The sequence below is a fragment of the Cucurbita pepo genome, chromosome LG02 (assembly GCF_002806865.2).
Source record: "Cucurbita pepo subsp. pepo cultivar mu-cu-16 chromosome LG02, ASM280686v2, whole genome shotgun sequence".
Taxonomy (NCBI): domain Eukaryota; kingdom Viridiplantae; phylum Streptophyta; class Magnoliopsida; order Cucurbitales; family Cucurbitaceae; genus Cucurbita; species Cucurbita pepo.
The window spans coordinates 2811738-2832186 of NC_036639.1; the positions used below are offsets into that span (position 1 = coordinate 2811738).

Genomic DNA, 20449 nt, shown 5'->3' on the forward strand with positions numbered 1-20449 from the left:
AGAAAAATATCATTATGTGAATAAGAAAACAACCAGCCACGTTTTATTTGTGTTGTATTATGAAAGTCCGATCGACGAATTTAGAGAATGATCATTGGTTTATAATTAAGGAATACTCTCTCCATTAGTATGAGGCATTTTGGAGAAACTCAAAGCAAATACATGAGAGCTTATGTTCAAAGTGGACAATATCATACCATTTTAGAGAGTCGTGATTTCTAACATGATATCAAAGTCATGTCTTAAACTTAATAATGTCAATAGAATCCTCAAATATCGAACAAATAATTGTGAGTCTCGAAGGTGTAGTCAAAAGTGACTAAAGTGTCGAACAAATGGTGTACTTTGTTCGATTGCTCTAGAGAAATGAGTCGAGCCTCGATTAAGGGGAGGCTATTCGAGAGCTTCATAAGCCTCAAGGGAGGCTTATTGTTAAGGATATTTAGTAATAAATTATAGTTTACCATATATATTATATTTGATATTTTATTATAAGGCAAATATCTAATATTTGCCTTATTGACATGGGTATCTTTCCATTTATTGTTATTTCCATTTATTACTATTTCCATATCCTTGTAATTTATTTGATTATAAATAAGATAACTTTCACACCATTTAGGTGTGGTGGATTAATCAAACATTCACACTTATAGTGTACTTTGTTCGAGGGGAGGATTGTTGAGGATTATTGAAGTGACTAAAGTGTCGAACAAATGGTGTACTTTGTTCGATGGCTCTAGAGAAAGGAATCGAGCCTCGATTAAGGAGAAGCTATTCGAGAGCTTCATAAGCCTCGAGGGAGGCTTATAGTGTACTTTGTTCGAGGGGAGGATTGTTGAGGATTATTGAGAGTGAGTCTCATTGGTTAATTTAGTGGAAAATCATCCATTTATAAGTGAGAAATATTATTTAGTTAATTTAGTGGAAGATCATAGATTTATAAGTAAGAAATACTATCTCCATTGGTACGAGGCCTTTTGAGAAAGTCCAAAACAAAGTCATGAGAGCTTACTATCAAAGTGGATAATATCATACCATTGTTCCATTGGTACGAGGCCGTGGATAATATCATACCATTATTCCATTGGTACGAGGCCTTTTGGGAAAGCACAAAGCAAAGTCATGAGAGTTTATTATTAAAATGGATAATATCATACCACTGTGGAGAGTCGTGTTCCTCTAACAATTCAGTTAAAATATATTTATTATTTCAGAAAATATTGTTTGATTTATAATTATTATTTAATCCATGGAGAGTAAATGTTTCTGGTATTGTATTTTCAGGCTGTTATTTCTATTTCGTAATCCCTTTCTTGGACGCTTCTGAAAAGCTATGTCCTTGCATGTGGTCCATCAATCGGGCAAAGGAATCTTTTCGCAGAGCCTAAAAAGAATCTTATGGAAATATCAACTTGTTAAGAAAAAATATATATAAAATAAAATAAAAATAAGTTATATAGAATTTTTTTTTTTAAAAAAAATTAAGTTATATATATTCTTGGGGCTTTTCTTTTCCTAAAAAAGGCTATAATCTGTGAAATAATAATTTTTATTTATATTTTTTATAAGGGATTAAAATATTGTTTTGGTGTCAATAAATTTTGAAATTAATTTTTTTTTTATGGTCGAATATATTTTGTAATTGGTTATATAAAAATAATAATAACAATAATAATAATTTCATAGTAAAAAAAACATACAATGTAAATATGTTTTCCATGATTAATATAAATTAAAATTAAATATTATTTAGTTTTTCACAATTTACTCCTCTCTAAATTAACGGGGCTCTCGATTTATGTTGTGGTCAACCTCGACTTATTAAACTAGGGTTGACTTCGACCTCATAGTTCAATTTTGCTTATTTTGGTAATTTAAAATTCAGGCTGTTTTTTGTTTAATTGGGATATACATTCCTTCCGTCTTGTGACGAAGTTATACACGTAGTCTACAATCACGAAGTTCATCATATTTGTCATTACATTCCCGTCCTACTCTAAAGTGACTAAAAGTTCTATGTTATCATCTATAACTATTCTCTCTCCTCAAATCCTACTAGACACGTTGAGCTTGTTTTTAATAGCTTCATGTCTAGCCTCATAGCTTCGATCACGGTTAAAGATCATAAATTTGCTAAACTTTATCCATCTATGAACATTCATATTGGTTATAACTACTACAACATCATTGTTATACTTAGTCTTAATTTCAACGAACTCTAAACTTAACTTCACGCTCTCTAAATTTGAACTAGAAAAACTTTCTTCAAACCTTAAGAATTAAACTGTCAAATTTGAAAATTTATCGATCTAAATGCAATCAAATCCAAACTCCAGTGTATTTTTCTTTTATTTTTAAAAAATAAAACATGACATAAAATTATTCATTTATACGGGAGTTATATGATCTAATTGCATTAAAATAATTAAAATAATTAACTTTATCTTTTTTTAGTTGGTAAGTAGAAGAGAGAATAAAAATTTATTGGAGGGTAGAAAAAATTGGTACACATTTAGTAAGGGAATAATTTTTTTAAAAAAAGAAACAAAATTAATTTAATAAAATAAATACAAATTTCATTGCCTTTTCTCAAAAAAGAAATAAATTGGACAAGTAAATATCACACAATAAAAGAAAACAATAATAATTAAAATAAATATAATTAAAAAAAAAAACATTAAATTGTCATTAATTATAAAAATCGAAACAGACAAACGTCCCAGTCTCTTTGAAAACACTCAATTCCTTCGTCGACCACACAATTGTATCCACTCCACAACAGAGCGAAAGAGGGAGAAATTTATAGGCCTTTCTTAGCAAAGGAACAGGGGCTGTTTTGCAAATGGAGAAATCGGAGGGGCAGAAGAGCAGCGAAGAGTTAGTGTCGTGTTGGGGGCGTTTGAAATTGAAGCTTTTGTTGATGAAAAGAGAGGGGAATAATCCGTGTATCGGCGACACAAAGCCGTTGAACGGCGGATTCCGATACGACGCCTTGAGTTACGCTCAGAATTTCGATGAAGGATTGGATGATGAAGATGAAGAGCTACGATGTCGAGGCTTTTCTGCTCGATATGTTTCGGCTTCTAAACCGCTGCCTAAGAACNTTTTTTTTTTTTTTTTTTTTTTTTTTTACCGATGTTTTCTTGAATATGGTAATTACGATATACACAAGGTTAGGAATCACGATCTTATGTAATATTGTCTTCTTTGAGCATAAACTTTTTCATATCAATGGAGATGTATTCTTTCCTTATAAATACATGATCATTATCGACATTTTATTAAGGTATGAAATGAAGGCATTTTGGGGAAGGTGATGGTGTAAATTGGAGTGTTGAATATGGTGAATAATAAAAGGAAGGCTTATTTTTAGTATTCTTGTTTGGAATCTTTTGAAGTTTAGCCAAATTGACGGATCGGTCCCTGTTTTTAAAAAGCTATGAAAGTAAGTAAATAACCATTTTAAAATATTATGAGTTTTTAGGAGTTATTTATTTATTTATTATTATTCTTCTTTTTTAAATAGTCATTTTAAAGGAATTTTTATTTTCCAATATAGATTATTTATTGGCGTTGATCTACTCGTGTTACCTATACTAAAATCATTAGAATTTGGAAGAAATAAAACTTATTCAAATTTGGATTGGGAGGTTATAAATGGTATTAGAGAAAGATTATTGGTGTGCCTTGTCACAATCGCACTTTTGTTAGCAGCGGGATTGTACGACACTCACTTTCGAGCAATAGGTGAGCTAAGTCAATTCGTTCTTACGTTACCTATGGGCAAGCGACGTATGCTCGAACCTCTAGCCTCGGTTTAAGAAAAATGTTTTAGAGGGTAGAGAGATTTTCGAAAGAGAGATTTTGAAAGAGGTGTTATATATGCAAGCAAGAGAGTAACAACAACGGCTCACACAGCTCACAGCATATAACTATTAGTAGGGGGTGGATGTGAGATCTCACGTTGGAGAGGGGAACAACGGCTTACAGTATATAACTATTGGTAGGGGGTAGATCTAAGATCTCAAGTCAGTTTGAGAGGGGAACAAAACATTTATTAGTGAAAACCAACTCTTCCTAATAGATGTATTTTAAAATCGTGATGATAACGGTGATATGTAACAAGTCAATCTCCCTTTAGTATACATGTTTTAATATCATGCGGCTGACAACGATACGTAACAGGTTAAAGTAGACAATATCTATTCATTTATCAACTATCGATAACTGTTCATTCGCAAATAATCTATTTAAGATACAATTAAAAATGTAACATACAAGAAGAAAAACATTTTCACATAGAGAACATTGGATCAACAATTAACACTAACAAAATAAGAATGTGATGTAAAAATCGAACATAAAGACTGTCAGAAAACAGGACAACCATCAACTACAACACCTTTAGCCGTCGGACAAGTCGCCAATTCACAGTGCTCGCCATCGGCGCCCCACCAACTCACGCTTCGATCCTCCATAGTCAAAGTGAAATACAGGAGCACTCCCATGAACGCTAATCCAGCATCCAGCGCCGCCGAGAGGACGTAGTTATACCTCTGCCACCACTGTTTCCGGTACCGGAAAACGAAGAAATTGAAGACAGTACCGACTAAAATCCAGCAGTTGAAGTTGACGGTGGTGGCCGGCGGCATGGCGGCGGTGGAGCCGAGGAGGACGGGAAGGTTTATGAGGGAGATCCATTTGTGTTTGGGGAAGGTCCTTTGAAGAAGCCAAACCAAGAAGGGGCCAATAGCGCCGCCGATGAAGAACCAGTTGAGAGCGGCGTAATTACCGAGGGAGCCGAAGATTCGCTTGGGACCGACGAGGCCCCAAATTACAGAAGCGTCGAAGAAAACTCGGTCACCCGGGCAGGTCCACGGGCTGTTGGGAGGAAGGATTTGGTCCTGGCAGATGTTTTCTATGGAGATCAGTAGCCACCAGGCTACTCCCATATTCACTGTCCCGGCCACCAGAGTTCCTACGCACTAAGAATTATTACAAAATAAAGTTAATTTACAATTTTTAAATGTTAGAATTAATATTCATAGTTTTTATGGCATTATAACTGATATTGCTAACAGAGTGGTTTTCTAATAAAAATAAATAAAATAATCGGGTCAAATTGAAACATGTAAAGTGTCACGATTCTTGGGAGGGAGTCTCATATTGGCTAATTAAGAGTTGATCATGAGTTTATAAGTAACAAATAGATCTTCGTTGGCAGGAGGTCTATTAGGGAAACCAAAAGTAAAGCTATGTGAGCTTATGCTCAAAGTCGATCAAGATCATAATATTGTGGAGTTTCATGATTCCTAATATGGTATCAAAGTCATACCCTTAACTTAGTCGAATAAAGAAGTTGGTAACTTCGAAGGAATAGTCGAAAGTGACTCAAGTGTCGAACAAATCGTGTATTTTGTTCGAGAGCTCCAAAGAAATGAGTCGAACTTCGATCAAGGGGAGGTTGTTCGAGGGCTACATAGACCTAAGAAGAGGCTCTATGGTGTACTTTGTTCAATGGGAGGATTGTTAAGGATGGTTGAGAGGGAATCCCCCATTAGCTAATTAAGGGATTGATTATGAGTTTATAAGTAAGAGATAAATTTTCATTAGCACGAGGCTTTTTAGGAAAACAAAAAATAAAATCATGAGAGTTTATGCTTTAAGTAGACAATATTATACATATGGAATGATGTTACCTGAACAATGAACATAGAAATGGGTGGTATCTTCATGTAATGGCCGAGCTTGAAGTCATTAAGAAAGGAGACTGCCTGTGTCATGCTTATATATCCGTATGTCTTGAAGCAGACATTGGCTATTGGTCTTCCTGGTAATATAATACCCATCAGGTACTCCGTGATTATGTTCAGCCCTGGGGACTGCCACAGGATCAAGAAGAGGGACAATGATGTTAGTTCAGCTAGCCATCGTTTGAAGTTTGAAATGGAAGAGTACGATAAGCTTTGTTTTAAAATTTTCTATCTCTATGGTTTGATAAAAGAAGCTACTAATAAAGCGAGTTCGTGACATATTGTCAGTTAGTTATCCACCTGTTAATGAATGTGTAGTAACGGGTTACTAAATTTCAGAGAAGATCTATCTATCAAATTCTAATCTTCTCTAAATCTCCCATTCAATTTATTTATTTTTAACTTTATCATATGGTTTTTTTTTAGTTTTCACTTTCGAATTTCTTCTTAGTAGAGGGAGGTTTATTCATTCCTTCTCCGACCAAGGTGGGATCTCACAATCCGCCCCTTTGGAGCCTAGCGTCCACACTGGCACTCGTTCCCTTCGTCAATCGATATGGAATCTCCCAATCCACCCCTTTTGGACCTAGTGTCCTCGCTGGCACACCGCCTAGTGTCCACCTCTTCAGGGCTCGTTATCCTTCCTTGCTAGCACACCGCTTGGTGTCCACCCCTTTTGGGGCTCACCGTCCTTCACCCCCTTCAAGACCTAGTGTTCTCGCTAGCATACCGCCAATGTCCACCCCCTTCAGCCTCACCATCTTCCTTGCTAGCACACTGACTGGTGTCCACCCCTATCAAGGCTCACCGTCCTTATTGACACATTGCTCGGCGTCTGGCTCTAATACCACTTATAATGGTTCAAACCCACTGCTAATAGTTATTGTCTTCCTTTGGTTTTCCCCTATAGACTTCCCCTCAAGATTTTTAAAATATGTATGCTAGGAAGACGTTTTCACATCTTTATAAAGAATAAAGAATAAATAATGTTTCGTTTCTTTCTCCGACCAATGTAAAATCTCTTAAATGGGTGGGAAAAAAAAAGAAACCAATGCATAATGAGTATGAAAGTAGAAAGTTGATGATACCTGATTGGTAGTGGCAGTAATGATACTGATGGGCAGGGTAAAAGTCAAAGCAAGAACCGCAGCAAAGATGAGTCCCCACCACGGCATTTGGATCTGATCTTTCATGAAAATACACAATGCAAGGGCCAAAATAATGGACAAAAAAAGAAGCATGTGGAACCACCAAGCGGGTATATCCTTATACTTCTTCATCAATTTTGTATGAATATCTTCTTTACTTCTATAAGAAGCCCGGAACTGTTGGTATATTTCCCTGCAAAAACCAACTCATATATGATCTATGCAATCTAAAATTAAGTGAAAGATGGTAGGACAAAACATCAGGCGCAAGGGCATTTTACCAATTAGAACTCACTTTCCATTGAACAGGGCAACATGAGAGAGTGTAGAAACGATAGCAGCAAAACCAATGCCATATGAAAGTGAAAAGAACACACTGAGATTGATCCTCCCCTGCTTCTCGTAAGCCGCCATGTCAATCTCAAACTTGTCATTCACAATGGCGGACACGTTATAAATCTGACCTTGGGCGTTGTAGAGATGAGAGGAGAAGATGGGGAAGTTTTTGGCATTGTAGAGATTGATCTTCCAGTAGGCAATTGGGAGCAAAATGTACATGATGACAAGGTAGCCGACGGCAACATTGACAATGGCGAAGAAGGGGCTGACAAGAGGGCTGTAAAGGAAAGAGGCAATGACGGACCAGTCGAGAGAGAAGGCGCCGAGGCCGAGGCCGCGCATGCCAGAGCCGAGCTGCTGGGCTGTGACGGAGCGGGGGTAAATCCAGCACACCCATGAGATGGTTGACAGAGTTGGGAAGAGATAACCTGGGACTACGTACCAAGAGAAGCTGCATATCAGTGCAATCAAGAAGAATTTGCCTCTTGACATCCGGCTTTCATCTTTCTCGTGCATGGCTCTGTGCACCACAAAAGAATTTGATGAATAAAGTTGGACTTGGCTTCAAAAATTTACCAACTTTTTAATATGTATAATAGGTTAGGATTCACTACTTTTCACTTTGACCATAAGCTCTAGTGACTTTGCTTAGGGCTCTTACTTATAAACTCTCATTTATTAAATTAGCTAACGTGAGACCCCCTCTCAACCATTCTCAATAATAATATAGATCCAAATCACTTTTAAAATTCACTCTTATACGTGTGTAATAGTCTTTTTAAATAATTTCTCCGACCACACAGGGAGGGAGAGAGGAGATAATTTTTTTTTTTAAATAAAGAAAACTCCGCCAAAAAATCAAAGAGAGCTAGGAAGCGAAATAATACTCTTTTTTTCTTAATAAATAAATAAATATTTAGTAAAACATTTAATAAATTTGATTTTTTTTTTTTTTTATGTAAAACATTGAAATGAAAAGCTTCATGACAGCTAGAATTTTATATATTAGTGACTTCAATTAATTATGGATGAAATAATCCACATTTCAAACAAAATAGTAGAATATATATAAGATTTTATCTTAGAAATTATTTTTTTAAATTAATTAATTATTAAATTCTTTCAACTCTAAGTAAACATGAATGATTGTTATTTAATTCAAAACAAAATTATATCAATATGTAGTATTTAACACGTGGCATGCATGCAATTGCATACAACCCCACCCGGCACCCACCCTCGGGAAGAAACAAATAATAAAAGAAAGTAAAAAAAACAAATTACCAAAAACTCTGGTAAAATGTTTTGTAATAATGTTATATTGCACTCTAATATTCAATAATTATATATATATATATATATATATATATATATATAATATTGAAAAATCTGAAGAAAAATAATACTCTGTTTTAAAGAAAGAAACATAAATAATAAAAAATTAAATGAAAGTGTATGCATAATTTGATTTCCTAATTTATATTTTTAGTACGGTATATAATAATAATAATAATAATATATATATATTTAGATGTATTTCTGATAGAGTTCAACATTGCAAAGTTGCAAGAGCTTATGCTTGGAGGAACAATATCATACTATTGTGAAGAGTCGTATTCTTCTAACATGGTATCAGAGTCATGCCCTAACTTGGCTATACCAATAGAATCTCCAAATGTTGACTCTAAAAGAAAAGGAGTAGGCACGGTAAAAAAATGACTTAGACTAGAAAAGAAAATGAGTCAAGCCTTCATCAAAATGAGAGTAAGTGTTTATTAGAAGTGGGAAATTCGAGCTGAAAACAGAATCGTTGTTTCTGACCTGAACAGAGAGACCTGCACCAGACTGCTCGGCCACCACATATGTGCAGGATTCACAACGTATTTCCGCAGTATACCGGCCCATCCATATCCCATAACCTGCTCCAAATATCCGAAAAATATATTAAAAGTTCTTGTAACTGAGTTGACTCGTTCCGACTTCAAGAACTCAACAGTTCTTGCAAGTCCGTCGAATTCAAGAAAATTACCTGCGTCGTTATAACAAGAATCCAACCGGTTAAGAACGAGATTTTCCGGTGATAAAACGCCTTTATAATATCGACTATTCCGATTGCATAAGCGGCGCCGTTTCCGAAAGCAGAACCGGCATTAGCGAAAATCGAAATCAGGACATGTTCTTTCATATTGAACGGTCCTGGATTAAGCGAGAACTCTCTGTCTCCAAATCCAGGGATCCGAAACTTCGTCGTCGGAAGAACATTCGCCATAAACCTTCCGATCGGCAGCGTCGCAACCTGAACGGAGATCATCGAAATGACGAGCGGCTCTGTACGGTAGCCGAAGAAAGTGTTCAGAAACGAGAGGAGTACACAAGAAATCAATCCAAGAAACCACATCCGGAAGGTCCATACGGGGATCGAAGGATCGTCTTCTGTCGAGACTGTGAGACGAACCTGTTCGATTGGCGTAATTTCTTCGTCGTCGTCGTCAATGGGATCGCATTCGCGAGAGTTCGCTTCAGAGTCGATCTCGCAGGGAGCCATGGCGGACGAGAGAGTGAGTGAGGGCGGGAGAATTTGATTGGTAGATGAAATGGAGTGTGGAGTGGAAGAGGGAATCTGAATCTGCAGAGTGAGGAATTGAGGGAAACGGTTACGTTGGCGCTTTGATCGAGTGAATTGATTTACATACGTTGGATCAATTATGGCAAGAACGTAGGTGGCTCGGGAATTTCACTTACTAATTTTTGTTTGTTTTGCTGGTTTTGCTAATTAATATTCCTTCCTAAATAGCTAAATTGACAACCTCTCGTAATTATTGGGTGAACTTATAAGTAAATAATACCATTTTCAGATATTTTTTATAAAAACTAAAAATAAAATCATTAGGTCTTCTCAATGCTTTAAGGCCCACACCCACACCACCGGATATGGACCGAACTGTCTCACGACGTTCTGAACCCAACTCACGTACCGCTTTAATGGGCGAACAACCCAACCCTTGGAGNTCGTCGTCGTCGTCAATGGGATCGCATTCGCGAGAGTTCGCTTCAGAGTCGATCTCGCAGGGAGCCATGGCGGACGAGAGAGTGAGTGAGGGCGGGAGAATTTGATTGGTAGATGAAATGGAGTGTGGAGTGGAAGAGGGAATCTGAATCTGCAGAGTGAGGAATTGAGGGAAACGGTTACGTTGGCGCTTTGATCGAGTGAATTGATTTACATACGTTGGATCAATTATGGCAAGAACGTAGGTGGCTCGGGAATTTCACTTACTAATTTTTGTTTGTTTTGCTGGTTTTGCTAATTAATATTCCTTCCTAAATAGCTAAATTGACAACCTCTCGTAATTATTGGGTGAACTTATAAGTAAATAATACCATTTTCAGATATTTTTTATAAAAACTAAAAATAAAATCATTAGGTCTTCTCAATGCTTTAAGGCCCACACCCACACCACCGGATATGGACCGAACTGTCTCACGACGTTCTGAACCCAACTCACGTACCGCTTTAATGGGCGAACAACCCAACCCTTGGAGCATACTACAGCCCCAGGTGGCGAAGAGCCGACATCGAGGTGCCAAACCTTCCCGTCGATGCGAGCTCTTGGGGAAGATTAGCATGTTATCCCCAGAGTAACTTTTATCCGTTGAGCAACAGCCCTTCCACTCGGCACTGTCGGATCACTAAGCCCGGCTTTTGTCCCTGCTCGACGGGTGGGTCTTGCAATCAAGCTCCCTTTTGCCTTTGCACTCGAGGGTCAATCTCCGTCTGGCTCGAGGAAACCTTTGCACGCCTTTGTTACCTTTTGAGAGGCCTACGCCCCATAGAAACTGTCTACTTGAGACTGTCTCTTGGCCCGTAGGTCTTGACACAAGGTTAGAATTATATATATATATAAAATACAATTGGTAATTTGATAAAATAAAAGTAAAAACTCAATTTAAATACGTCTAAATAATAATATTAATAAAATAAGTAAGGTATTAAATCAGACTATTTGAAGACTTAGCTTTCTTTAGTGTATTAATTTAGATTTTATTTAAAAAATAAAAATAATTCACATATATGCAAATATCAATAAAAATGGTAAAGTTATCTTATATAGAAAGATTTTAGAAAGTTAAAATTTAATGAATTAAATTATAAGTTGATACATATTCGAACTCATGCTGTTATACTAATTTAGTTATAGTCATAGAGTTTATGGTGTTGGATGATAAAAGTTCCATATCTGCTAATTCAGGAAATGATTTTGGGTTTATAAACAAATAATATTCTCTCTATTAGTATTGAGACATTTTAGGGAAGTCTAACGCAAAGCCATGAGAGCTTATGCTCAAAGTGGACAATATCATACCATTGTGAAGAGTCGTGTTCGTCTAACGTCGTATCAGAGCCATGCCCTAAACTTAGTCGTGCCAATAGATTGGTAACTCCTCAAATATCGAACAAATGACTCCAAAAGAAAATGAGTCAAGCATTCTCGAAGGCAGTAAAAAATGACTAAGACTCCAAAGGAGTCGAGCCTCGATTAAGGGGAGGCGCATTTTGTTCGAGAGGAGGTGTTGGATGATGAAAGTCACACATTGGCTAATTTAGGGAATGATCATGTTTTTATAAACAAACAAGATGAAAGTCCCACATCGGCTAATTTAGGAAATGATCATGTTTTTATAAACAAAGAATACTCGAACCATGTGGAGAGTCGTGTTCGTCTAACATACGGTGATATTAAAGCCACGTGGAGAGTCGGGTTCGATATTAGCTAAACAAGAAGGACCCGAAGAGCCCTTAATTGGAAACCTTTTTTTGAAAAATTTGGTGAAATAGAAAAATACCATTTTTTTTTTTAGGTCTTACAATAAGAAATTCCCAGTCAACTAGAAACACAGTGGAAGAAATGAACCGAGCGAGTACTGGCGGGTAAGGGTGAAGAACATTTAGAATTGAGGCTAAATCTCGCGGCAATCTTCTATTCTTTAGCTTCTTCATAGTTGCATCCAAATTGCTCCGGTGAAGCACGGCCACAGCCTATGATGGTGAAAGCTGTGGTGGCAGAAGAATCTCGGCTCACAATCGTCGAGGATCGCCTCGCTCAGTCCGCAATTCCATCGGAGGTATTTCTCCTCTTCTTCCGTCCATTCCTTTACGTTTTTCTCATTGCCAATCGTGGTTTGCTTGGTTCACAGATCGGCCTTGTGATTGGAAGGCTTAGCTCTCCATTAGATAGAGGTTTCGTCTTCGATTTGATCCCAACTCCTCCCAACGATGCCGGAGAGGCGGCTTGTTCGCTCGTCGGCGCCATTAAAGACGATAAGAAGAAAGGATCGAAAGGCAAATCTCCGGCTGTGGATTCCTCGTCTTTGGTTATCGACAAGGATTGGGTTGCTGAACACGCTCGCCAGGTGGATTCAATTGTTTTTCATACTTAATTTACGAAGATAGTCTTAATGGATATAATGCATTTCTTGTGCTATGAATTGTGTTTTCGGGATCCGAATTTGCAAAAGAGGTCTGTTGATCATTTTCATTCCAGGTCCGGCGAATGCTACCGGGAGGTGTGAAGGTGATTGGCGTTTATGTATGGGCTAGTGAAACGGCGGTTAAGAATTCAACCCTAATGCTTTGCCAGGTATCATTGTCACCCCGTTCGACATGTAGTTTTAGAAAGGTTACAGAGCTTACCTTGTGATGTAGGGTCCATTTTTCTTCTTTTGGGCAAAAATTACTCGTCCATCTTTCGAGTGTTGTAGATAATAGATTGATTTATTTGTAACTCATTCAAGTATATGGAATGATGAGCTGTGAGATCCACATCGGTTGGAGAGGAGAACGAAACATTGCTTCTAAAGGTGTGGAAACCTCTCCCTAACAGACGTGTTTTAAAACCTTGAGAGGAAGCCTAGAAGGGAAAGCCCAAAGAGGACATTATTTGCTAGCGGTGGACTTGAGGTGTTACAAATGGTATCAGAGTCAGACACTGAGCAATGTGCTAGCGAGGACACTGGGCCCCAAGGGGGGTGGATTGTGAGATCCCACATTGGTTGGAGAGGAGAATGAAGCATTGTTTATAAGGGTGTGGAAACCTCTCCCTAACAGATGCGTTTTAAAACCTTGTGGAGAAGCCTAGAAGGAAAAGCCCAAAGATGACAATATCTGCTAGCGTTGGACTTGGGCTGTTACATAAGTAGCTTCTCCTAGACTAATGAATGACCTATTGAGGGTTTTTTGTGATGGTTCTTTCTCGAAATTTCTTCATTAGTTAGCTATTGGACGATTTGGAGAGGCTTGAGTCGGAACCTTCGTATCAGGAGGAGTCTTTTGAGCGTTGAGCTAACTGCAACCAAAATCAGTGTTACGGTGGATTGAAGATTTTCTACGTTCTATTGGGAGACCATCAAATGCTAATGTATTGTTTCTTGCAGGCTGTAAAGGCTGTTGCAGAAGCAGCACCACTTTCAGTCATTGACTCGGAGGCAAGACTCCTCGTTCATATCTGTTATAGTCCAAGGAGGTGTGTACATCAAAATCCTCATGTATTTAATTCACTTCCCTTCCTTCTAGAACAGTCATAGTGCCAAGAAACTTTTGATGTGCTGACAAACAAGTTTGGCAGGTGGACATGTCGAAATTTCTTTTTGACATCAAATCTCACATCAAACAGCCTGCGTCCTTGTGATTTTAAAATGGGAAGGGTCTTAACATCACTTCAGACGTATAAGTGTATATACAACTTCGATATGAGGTAACTTGCATAACTATATCATCCCCACTTTTATTTTCTTATGACACCATTTAGATACTTTAATGTCGATCTCTGTTGCTCGCAGCCTAAGATAATGTATTAATATGAACCTTCCACCCCTTGAAAAAAAGGAACATCACCTCCTAGATGACGAACGTTTTGAATGGTTTCCACCTTGAGGTCCCAAAAGTAGCAAGTTTTAGAGTAATGTGAACCTCCCACCCCTTGAAAAAAAACCTCACGCTTCACCAAGTGAGCCCACCTATACAGCTTTTGTATCCAAATTAACCTCAACAAAGGAGCATTTCTTTGCATTGATTTTAAGGCTTCAAATAGTCTTGAAGGCCTATAAAATCCTATTAAGGTCGATAAAAGAATCCTCCTTCTCGGAGTGAAGAAAACGGTATCATTAACAAATTACAAGTGAGTAAAACAAGCTTCTCTATCTGAATGATGAACCTTTCTACTAAGCCTTTGACCATGCCTCTTCTAGGCAAACGTTTGTTACCAATGTATACCACCACGGAGAAAAGGATAGGGGATCTCCACATTTTGTTCTTCTTGTTGTAGGAATCTTGCTCCTTATTGACCTAGAGGAAGAAGTTTGTTGATCTCGAGCAATTCTAGATCCAAGAACTTGACTTGAACTGGTCATGTTCAAGAATCTCGAGCATGAAATTCTAGATCCAAGATCTCGAGCAATTCTACTAAACCTTTGTCCATGCCTCTTTTCCACACTTCTTATGCATGAAATTCCAAGCAACGTGGTCACAAGCCATTCTATAGTAAACTTTAAGTGGGAGCCAAGGAGGGTCTCATTTCGTGAGGTGGGAGGTCATTTATGAGCTGTGTAGAGAGTGTGGGTTGGAAAGTATATCCTATTGTATTTTTGCCCCCTATGTATGTAGAATTTATACCAACACCCCACGGAACTCGCACTGCCCTTTATGCTCCAGCACCCTTGTAACGTTCACTCTTCGGGAGTGCAGCTAAAGGAGAAGGCTCTTTATGATCCCAGCATTTTGCACATATTGAGTGCAGCTAAAGGAGAGAGGAGAAGTTTGCAGAGATTTTTTTTATGGGTTTATGGAGGGAAAGGAAGAATACATGAGGTTGGTAGTGGCTAAATTGAAAAAACTTAGGAATCGTAAGGTTTGTAAACTCGAAAGACTAAAAAGACAAAAAGATGAAAACTCATTAACTAAATGTATCTCTTTAATTTTATGCTCCGCATTGTCTCCTATAAATTTTGCAACAATCCTGAATGTATCTCTCAGTGCTATATTTTGATTTTGTTTTCTGTGTGCTTTGGTACTTTTCGCCAGGTTACCTGTTTCGAGGGCATCAAATGTCCAAAAATTAATAGATGTAATTCGTAATGGAATTTCCATTCAAGCTGATGTTCTAAAAGATGCAAAGGCCATGATTGATGGCAATCTGGTTAGTAGAACGATTCTGTTGTGCAAACCTATGAGTAAATTTTGAGGAAATTACCGTTTTGGTCCTTGAGGTTTCAGGAATAGGTTCGTCTAGTCCATGAGGTTTTAAAATGCATCTTTTTAGTCCTACGAAAGAGGTTCGAGTAATAGGTTTGTGTATTCTAGCTTTGAGCACCTTTTGTTCTATTTAAATTATGGGAAAATACCTTTTTAGTTCTTAAGTTTTTATTATTTTTAACGTTTTTTGTTCTATTTTTTTAGACCTAGTGACAAGTCTAAATTTAGGGAATAAAAAGGTAGAATTTGAAACTTTAGGGACCAAACGAACCTATTCCTAAAAACTCGGGGACCAAAAACGTAATTTCTCCTTAAATTATTTATAGTTCTTTCATTGCGTTGGTTTAGATGATTTATGATCTCCATTGTTTTCCTTCGTTCTTACTAGGTGGTTAGTGCCCCTTCTACTTTAGGAGACTTGCATGAAATTGAATTACTCCTACCATTCCTGAAAGATACGTCTCTTGAAGGTTTACTGGCTCTATTTTGTTTAAATGTTCCTTGTGGTTCTTTTCTTTGATGAATTTTTTTTTTACTTAAAGTTTCTTTTGTACAGCGTGCAGACAAAAAGAGGTTGATGGTATCGTTGTCTTTAGAGGCTCGGTTTGTTCGTTTGCTTATTTGAATTCAAAAGAACCCGTTTCCGAAGCTGTAACGGAAATTAAGGTAACATTTCCAATGTTTAATTTTACGTCCTTTGACTTCGAGGTGAAAATCTTCTATTGCCTGTTAAATTGAAGTCATAAAAGTTCTGCACTTTCTATTCCTTGGCCTTGTTATGTGATGAGCTGATATCTGATTTCCCTAATGAAATTTATGAAGTGTTCAATTTGTCAATTGAATGATGGACTTAAAGATACTGGAAGATTTACCTCAAAGTATCTTTCCACCAGAGAAATACACCTTTTGAGTAGAGATAATTTTAACTTCTCCTCCTTCCACACATTCTCACTCGTTTCTCCCGCCCACCACCGTAAGCCTTTGATGGTTCTTTCCCCCTCATTAAACTGCTTGTACCATCTTGTAACTGTTATTTTTGTAAGATCCCACATCGGTTGGAAAGGAAAATGAAACATTCTTTACAAGGGTGTGAAAACCTCTCCCTAGCAAACGTGTTTTAAAAATCTTGAGGAGAAGCTCGGAAGGGAAAGCCCAAAGAGAATAGTATCTGCTAGCGGTGAGCTTGAGCTGTTACAATTTTCTTTTCCCCATTGTTCTGATTATGTCCGTTGGCTATGGACGACTTTTGTTGCTTCGTAAGATCCTTCCTTTGAACTCATCCTCTCTGTTAACAGTGTCTTGTTGCTTCATAATTCAAAGAGGTCTTTACCGCCTTACTATTACTTCATTCAATGGAAATAATATTCTCCAAAATCCACCCTCTCTAATTTTCCACTTATTTTACAAAGAAAAGCACCTCCTCCCATTTGTTCTTCGAATGGCTGTAAGGATTAATGATGGATTATGAACCACTTTCTCCCCCAATCTGATTTCAAAATTTTCATAACTGGTCGCAGTTTCTTAAAATTGATTGTGAAAATTTTGCTTCCAATTATTACTCCCAAGTTCGTCTATCTGGTTCACCTTACAATTGTTACTTAATGCATTTCATAACTCTGGAGATCACAACAAGCTGTTAATGAAATGTGCTGGCTCACTTTTTCTGCTCGTCTTTAATCACGAAAGGCGTTGAAGTTGTCTTCTTAGTGATAATCACCTCTACATTGTGACTGGTCATTACTTGAAAGTCATTCAAATTGTGGGACAACTTTTGTTGTTAGACTATATAAAGATCGAAACTGTTGGGACTTTGTATAATGCATTAACATTTGCTTCTTATTTTGTGAAAACGTGTTTTTTCTTCACAGGGAGATATCATCACAAGTTTACAGAGTAGACTGGACATAATATGCGATGAGGTTGACGCAGATAAGGAAGCACAGGACGTTCATGAGGATGCAAATGAAGTGGCATCAGAGCATGTTTCTCAGCTCTTCCTTCACTCGTTGAGGTAAGCGGGTTATACATTAAAGGATAGATTGCCACAATTAACCAAATTCTTTTACTGGAACCTCTGAGAACAAGTTTTGGTCTAAAATTTGTGATTGTGGATCCTACTTTTAAAAAAGAGATCAAACAAGAATTTATAATAGATGAATGTCTCTATGATGATGATGCTGCTGTTCTTTTGGATGTATTCATAATAGATGAGTGGCGTTTGGCGTATACCTGGAAAGGGAGATATAGACTTAGGTCATTTCCTTTTGCTACGAGCGTTTAATCTTCTTGATGCTAGTATCGGTTCGTTCATTCAAATGTCCATCATTTTTGGACTGCATATTTTAGTGGGCGTGGTCTGAAATTTGCATTTTCTGGTGGTGGATCTTGACTATTGTTCCTCAATGCTTCTGAGTGCAGGAAACAGTGCAACCTCTCATTTCCCCGAAGAGTGTTTGTTCCTTGGTTGGCAGACATTTACATCTGCGACTATTTGCAACCATCTGAGACCACTGTGGTCTGTACTTCAGGCCTTTTCCCCCCTTTCTTTCTTTATTTTCTTCCCTTGCAATTGTTGTCATTGCTGCTTGTATTTGCTTGTTTTTTACTCTTTTAAGTTACGTTCGAGATCGAAGTTTTTCATAGGAAGTAAATTATATTTGCTAACTTAGGTCTTTGTAACATCATTATAGGTTTTAAAAGAACACTGTACCGAATTAATGTCCATGGAAGCATCAATGGACATGACGACAGTTCTTGAACCAGAAAAGGAGGCTCTTTCCCTCTCAGCAGAATCATTTTGGGATGTGGCTGTACCCTTCCAATGCGCGGAGACTTCATTAGAGAAGAAAAACAGAGACGATGACACGAGAACCAGCAGTAATGCAACTTCAAGCAGCAAGTCCAGTGGTATTAATATTATGATGGCTGTTTTCGTCCTTATCCTTGCAGTTATCATTGGCTTTGTGTTTCTTTTCATGATGGGATCATGATTTATTATTTACTTCAGCTTAGCTTAGCTTAGCTTTGTTACACTAATTTTGATAGCCATGCCATTAGAGAGCATCATACGCCGATGGGTTTTGTTTTGGATTTTGGGTTGGTCAAAGGTAACCGTTTCTTTCAGCCCATGTTCAGAGTACTGTTATTTCCAAAGACTTCTTAATGCCACATTTGCCATTTCATATAAAATTTCTGGCTCCACAAAATGGTGACATTCCAATGTAGAGAAGGCTAGGTTGGCCCGAGCACCGACAGAACTAGAAGGGTAGGTCTGAGTTTTTCGTTCTCTAATTCTAATTTGATCATATCAAAAATAGGAAGTTTACACATGGAAGACAAATTTTATTAACTTCAGATAGAATTAAGAGTACAAGTCCCTATAATTAATGAAATATGAACAGAAATATGTACCTCCGAGATATGAAGCCATGGAAATTTTAGTTGAGAAGCTCCATCATTTGACAAATTGCAGGCTTGAACTGACCTAATTCATGCCTAATTGAATTTTGAAGGCTTTCATTGGAGTAACATTTCCCCAAATAATGGAATAAACTAAAGGAGTAAGAACCTTTACTGATACAATTAGCGATGAAAACGACATTTATGGTGTTCCCATAAGAGGAGAAAATGAACAGCACAAGCTTTACCTTCTTCAAGCTACTACGCAACTTGTAGCTTCTTCCTCAAAGTTTTGCCAGGGTAATTGGTCCATGATGAACCTGATCCCTTCATACTGCAAATAATGAGTTGAATTGGGTGAAATCACTTACTCCAAATAAAACCACTGCATCTGATTTTGTACGTCAAATTGTCTATGATCCATAGCGATTTCTTTTTTATTGGTGCAAGCTGATTTTTGAATAAGCCTTTTCTAGTTGTGCTGACTTAGAAGTTGCCATTCTGATAAGGGTAACGCTTACTATTTGCAGATTTCGCTCTTTATAGATGGATGGCGGTCATTTCCAAAACCTTTCAGAAGCTCAAATAAGAATACGCTGTGGGTGACAATTGCAATCTCTTTCTCCTTCCGTGTCCACAGCCTGGCCAAGGTAGAAAACCATTGAGTATAAAAAATCAAGAGATGCGAACGCCAACACCCAAAAGACTCGTATAACTTCTGTATACCAATGCACAGTTCTACATTTTCATGAGTCGAGGGCTTCTTTGCAAGAAGCTTTATAATCGGGAGTGACATAACTTGTTTGTCTTTATTTTACTTTTTCCATACCTTAAAGTCGTTCAGGCACCGAGTTGCGTATTGGGGGTAAAAAAATTCGCTTCTCCACTAGTAACCACTGAAGTTCTTAGTAATTAAGAAGGGAGAAGGAATAATCATAGAAAGGGACATAAATGTAACTGAAGTTAGCAGTTGTCAACATTCAAAGGCATCAACGAAGGTCATAACATAGCTACCGAATAATCCTTGCAACTATTTCTCAACTTGTTCTTTCTAGTGAAAAGGATTCAACAGCATGAAGAAGGAAGAAAATTTAATGACTGCAACAACTTAAGCGATAATAATTGGAAATATAGTAAGAAAAAAAATTGACCTCCATTGACATAAACAACATTACTTAACACGAGTATGTCTTCTCTCTTTCACCAACTATTTGCATACTTGGTTTTCTTAATCTTCTCCTAGATTAACATGTAGACATTTTATAGTAGAAGAAACTAAAGAGAGATTCATAAACTAAAAAGTGGGGATATATTACTTTTGGATCTTAGAACAAATTGATGTTTCAGTGTTTATGAAGATGATGAATGATTAAACTAGGCATACGAATCCCTTTACATCACTAAACAAATCTTGATAAGATGAGTAAAGCATGATCAGCTTATCACAAATTATTCCCTATGTAAATGTTGTATTTAAGTATGTAGGCTCATAGAAAGTACGAATAAAATAGGCATATACCTGTTGCCATCCTAAAGTGATAAGTTGAGCATCAAAATAATCA

General features: G+C 37.3%; 2 protein-coding genes across 4 annotated transcripts; one reads left to right on the forward strand and one right to left on the reverse strand.

Annotated features, from left to right (window-relative positions):
• Nucleotides 1-4237: 4237 nt before the first annotated feature.
• On the reverse strand, nucleotides 4238-10427 carry LOC111787631 (oligopeptide transporter 4-like). 2 transcript variants are annotated; one of them, XM_023667651.1, is made up of 7 exons: nucleotides 10313-10427; nucleotides 9273-9780; nucleotides 9065-9162; nucleotides 7200-7763; nucleotides 6845-7097; nucleotides 5703-5885; nucleotides 4238-4988 (listed from the first exon to the last, which is right to left on the reverse strand). In XM_023667651.1, exons 1-7 carry the CDS (start codon nucleotides 10318-10320, stop codon nucleotides 4374-4376), a joined length of 2229 nt encoding a protein of 742 aa, XP_023523419.1. In that variant the 5' UTR covers nucleotides 10321-10427; the 3' UTR covers nucleotides 4238-4373. The 2 variants fall into 2 exon arrangements, with proteins under 2 accessions (XP_023523419.1, XP_023523418.1); XM_023667650.1 differs by lacking the exon at nucleotides 10313-10427 and having other exon boundaries at nucleotides 9273-9895.
• Nucleotides 10428-12108: 1681 nt separating this feature from the next.
• On the forward strand, nucleotides 12109-19711 carry LOC111789253 (protein odr-4 homolog). 2 transcript variants are annotated; one of them, XM_023669969.1, is made up of 12 exons: nucleotides 12109-12364; nucleotides 12437-12652; nucleotides 12784-12879; nucleotides 13673-13761; nucleotides 13864-13992; nucleotides 15318-15432; nucleotides 15877-15958; nucleotides 16045-16154; nucleotides 17357-17499; nucleotides 17907-18003; nucleotides 18179-18395; nucleotides 19418-19711. In XM_023669969.1, exons 1-12 carry the CDS (start codon nucleotides 12281-12283, stop codon nucleotides 19474-19476), a joined length of 1437 nt encoding a protein of 478 aa, XP_023525737.1. In that variant the 5' UTR covers nucleotides 12109-12280; the 3' UTR covers nucleotides 19477-19711. The 2 variants fall into 2 exon arrangements, with proteins under 2 accessions (XP_023525737.1, XP_023525736.1); XM_023669968.1 differs by lacking the exon at nucleotides 19418-19711 and having other exon boundaries at nucleotides 18179-18677.
• Nucleotides 19712-20449: the final 738 nt, after the last annotated feature.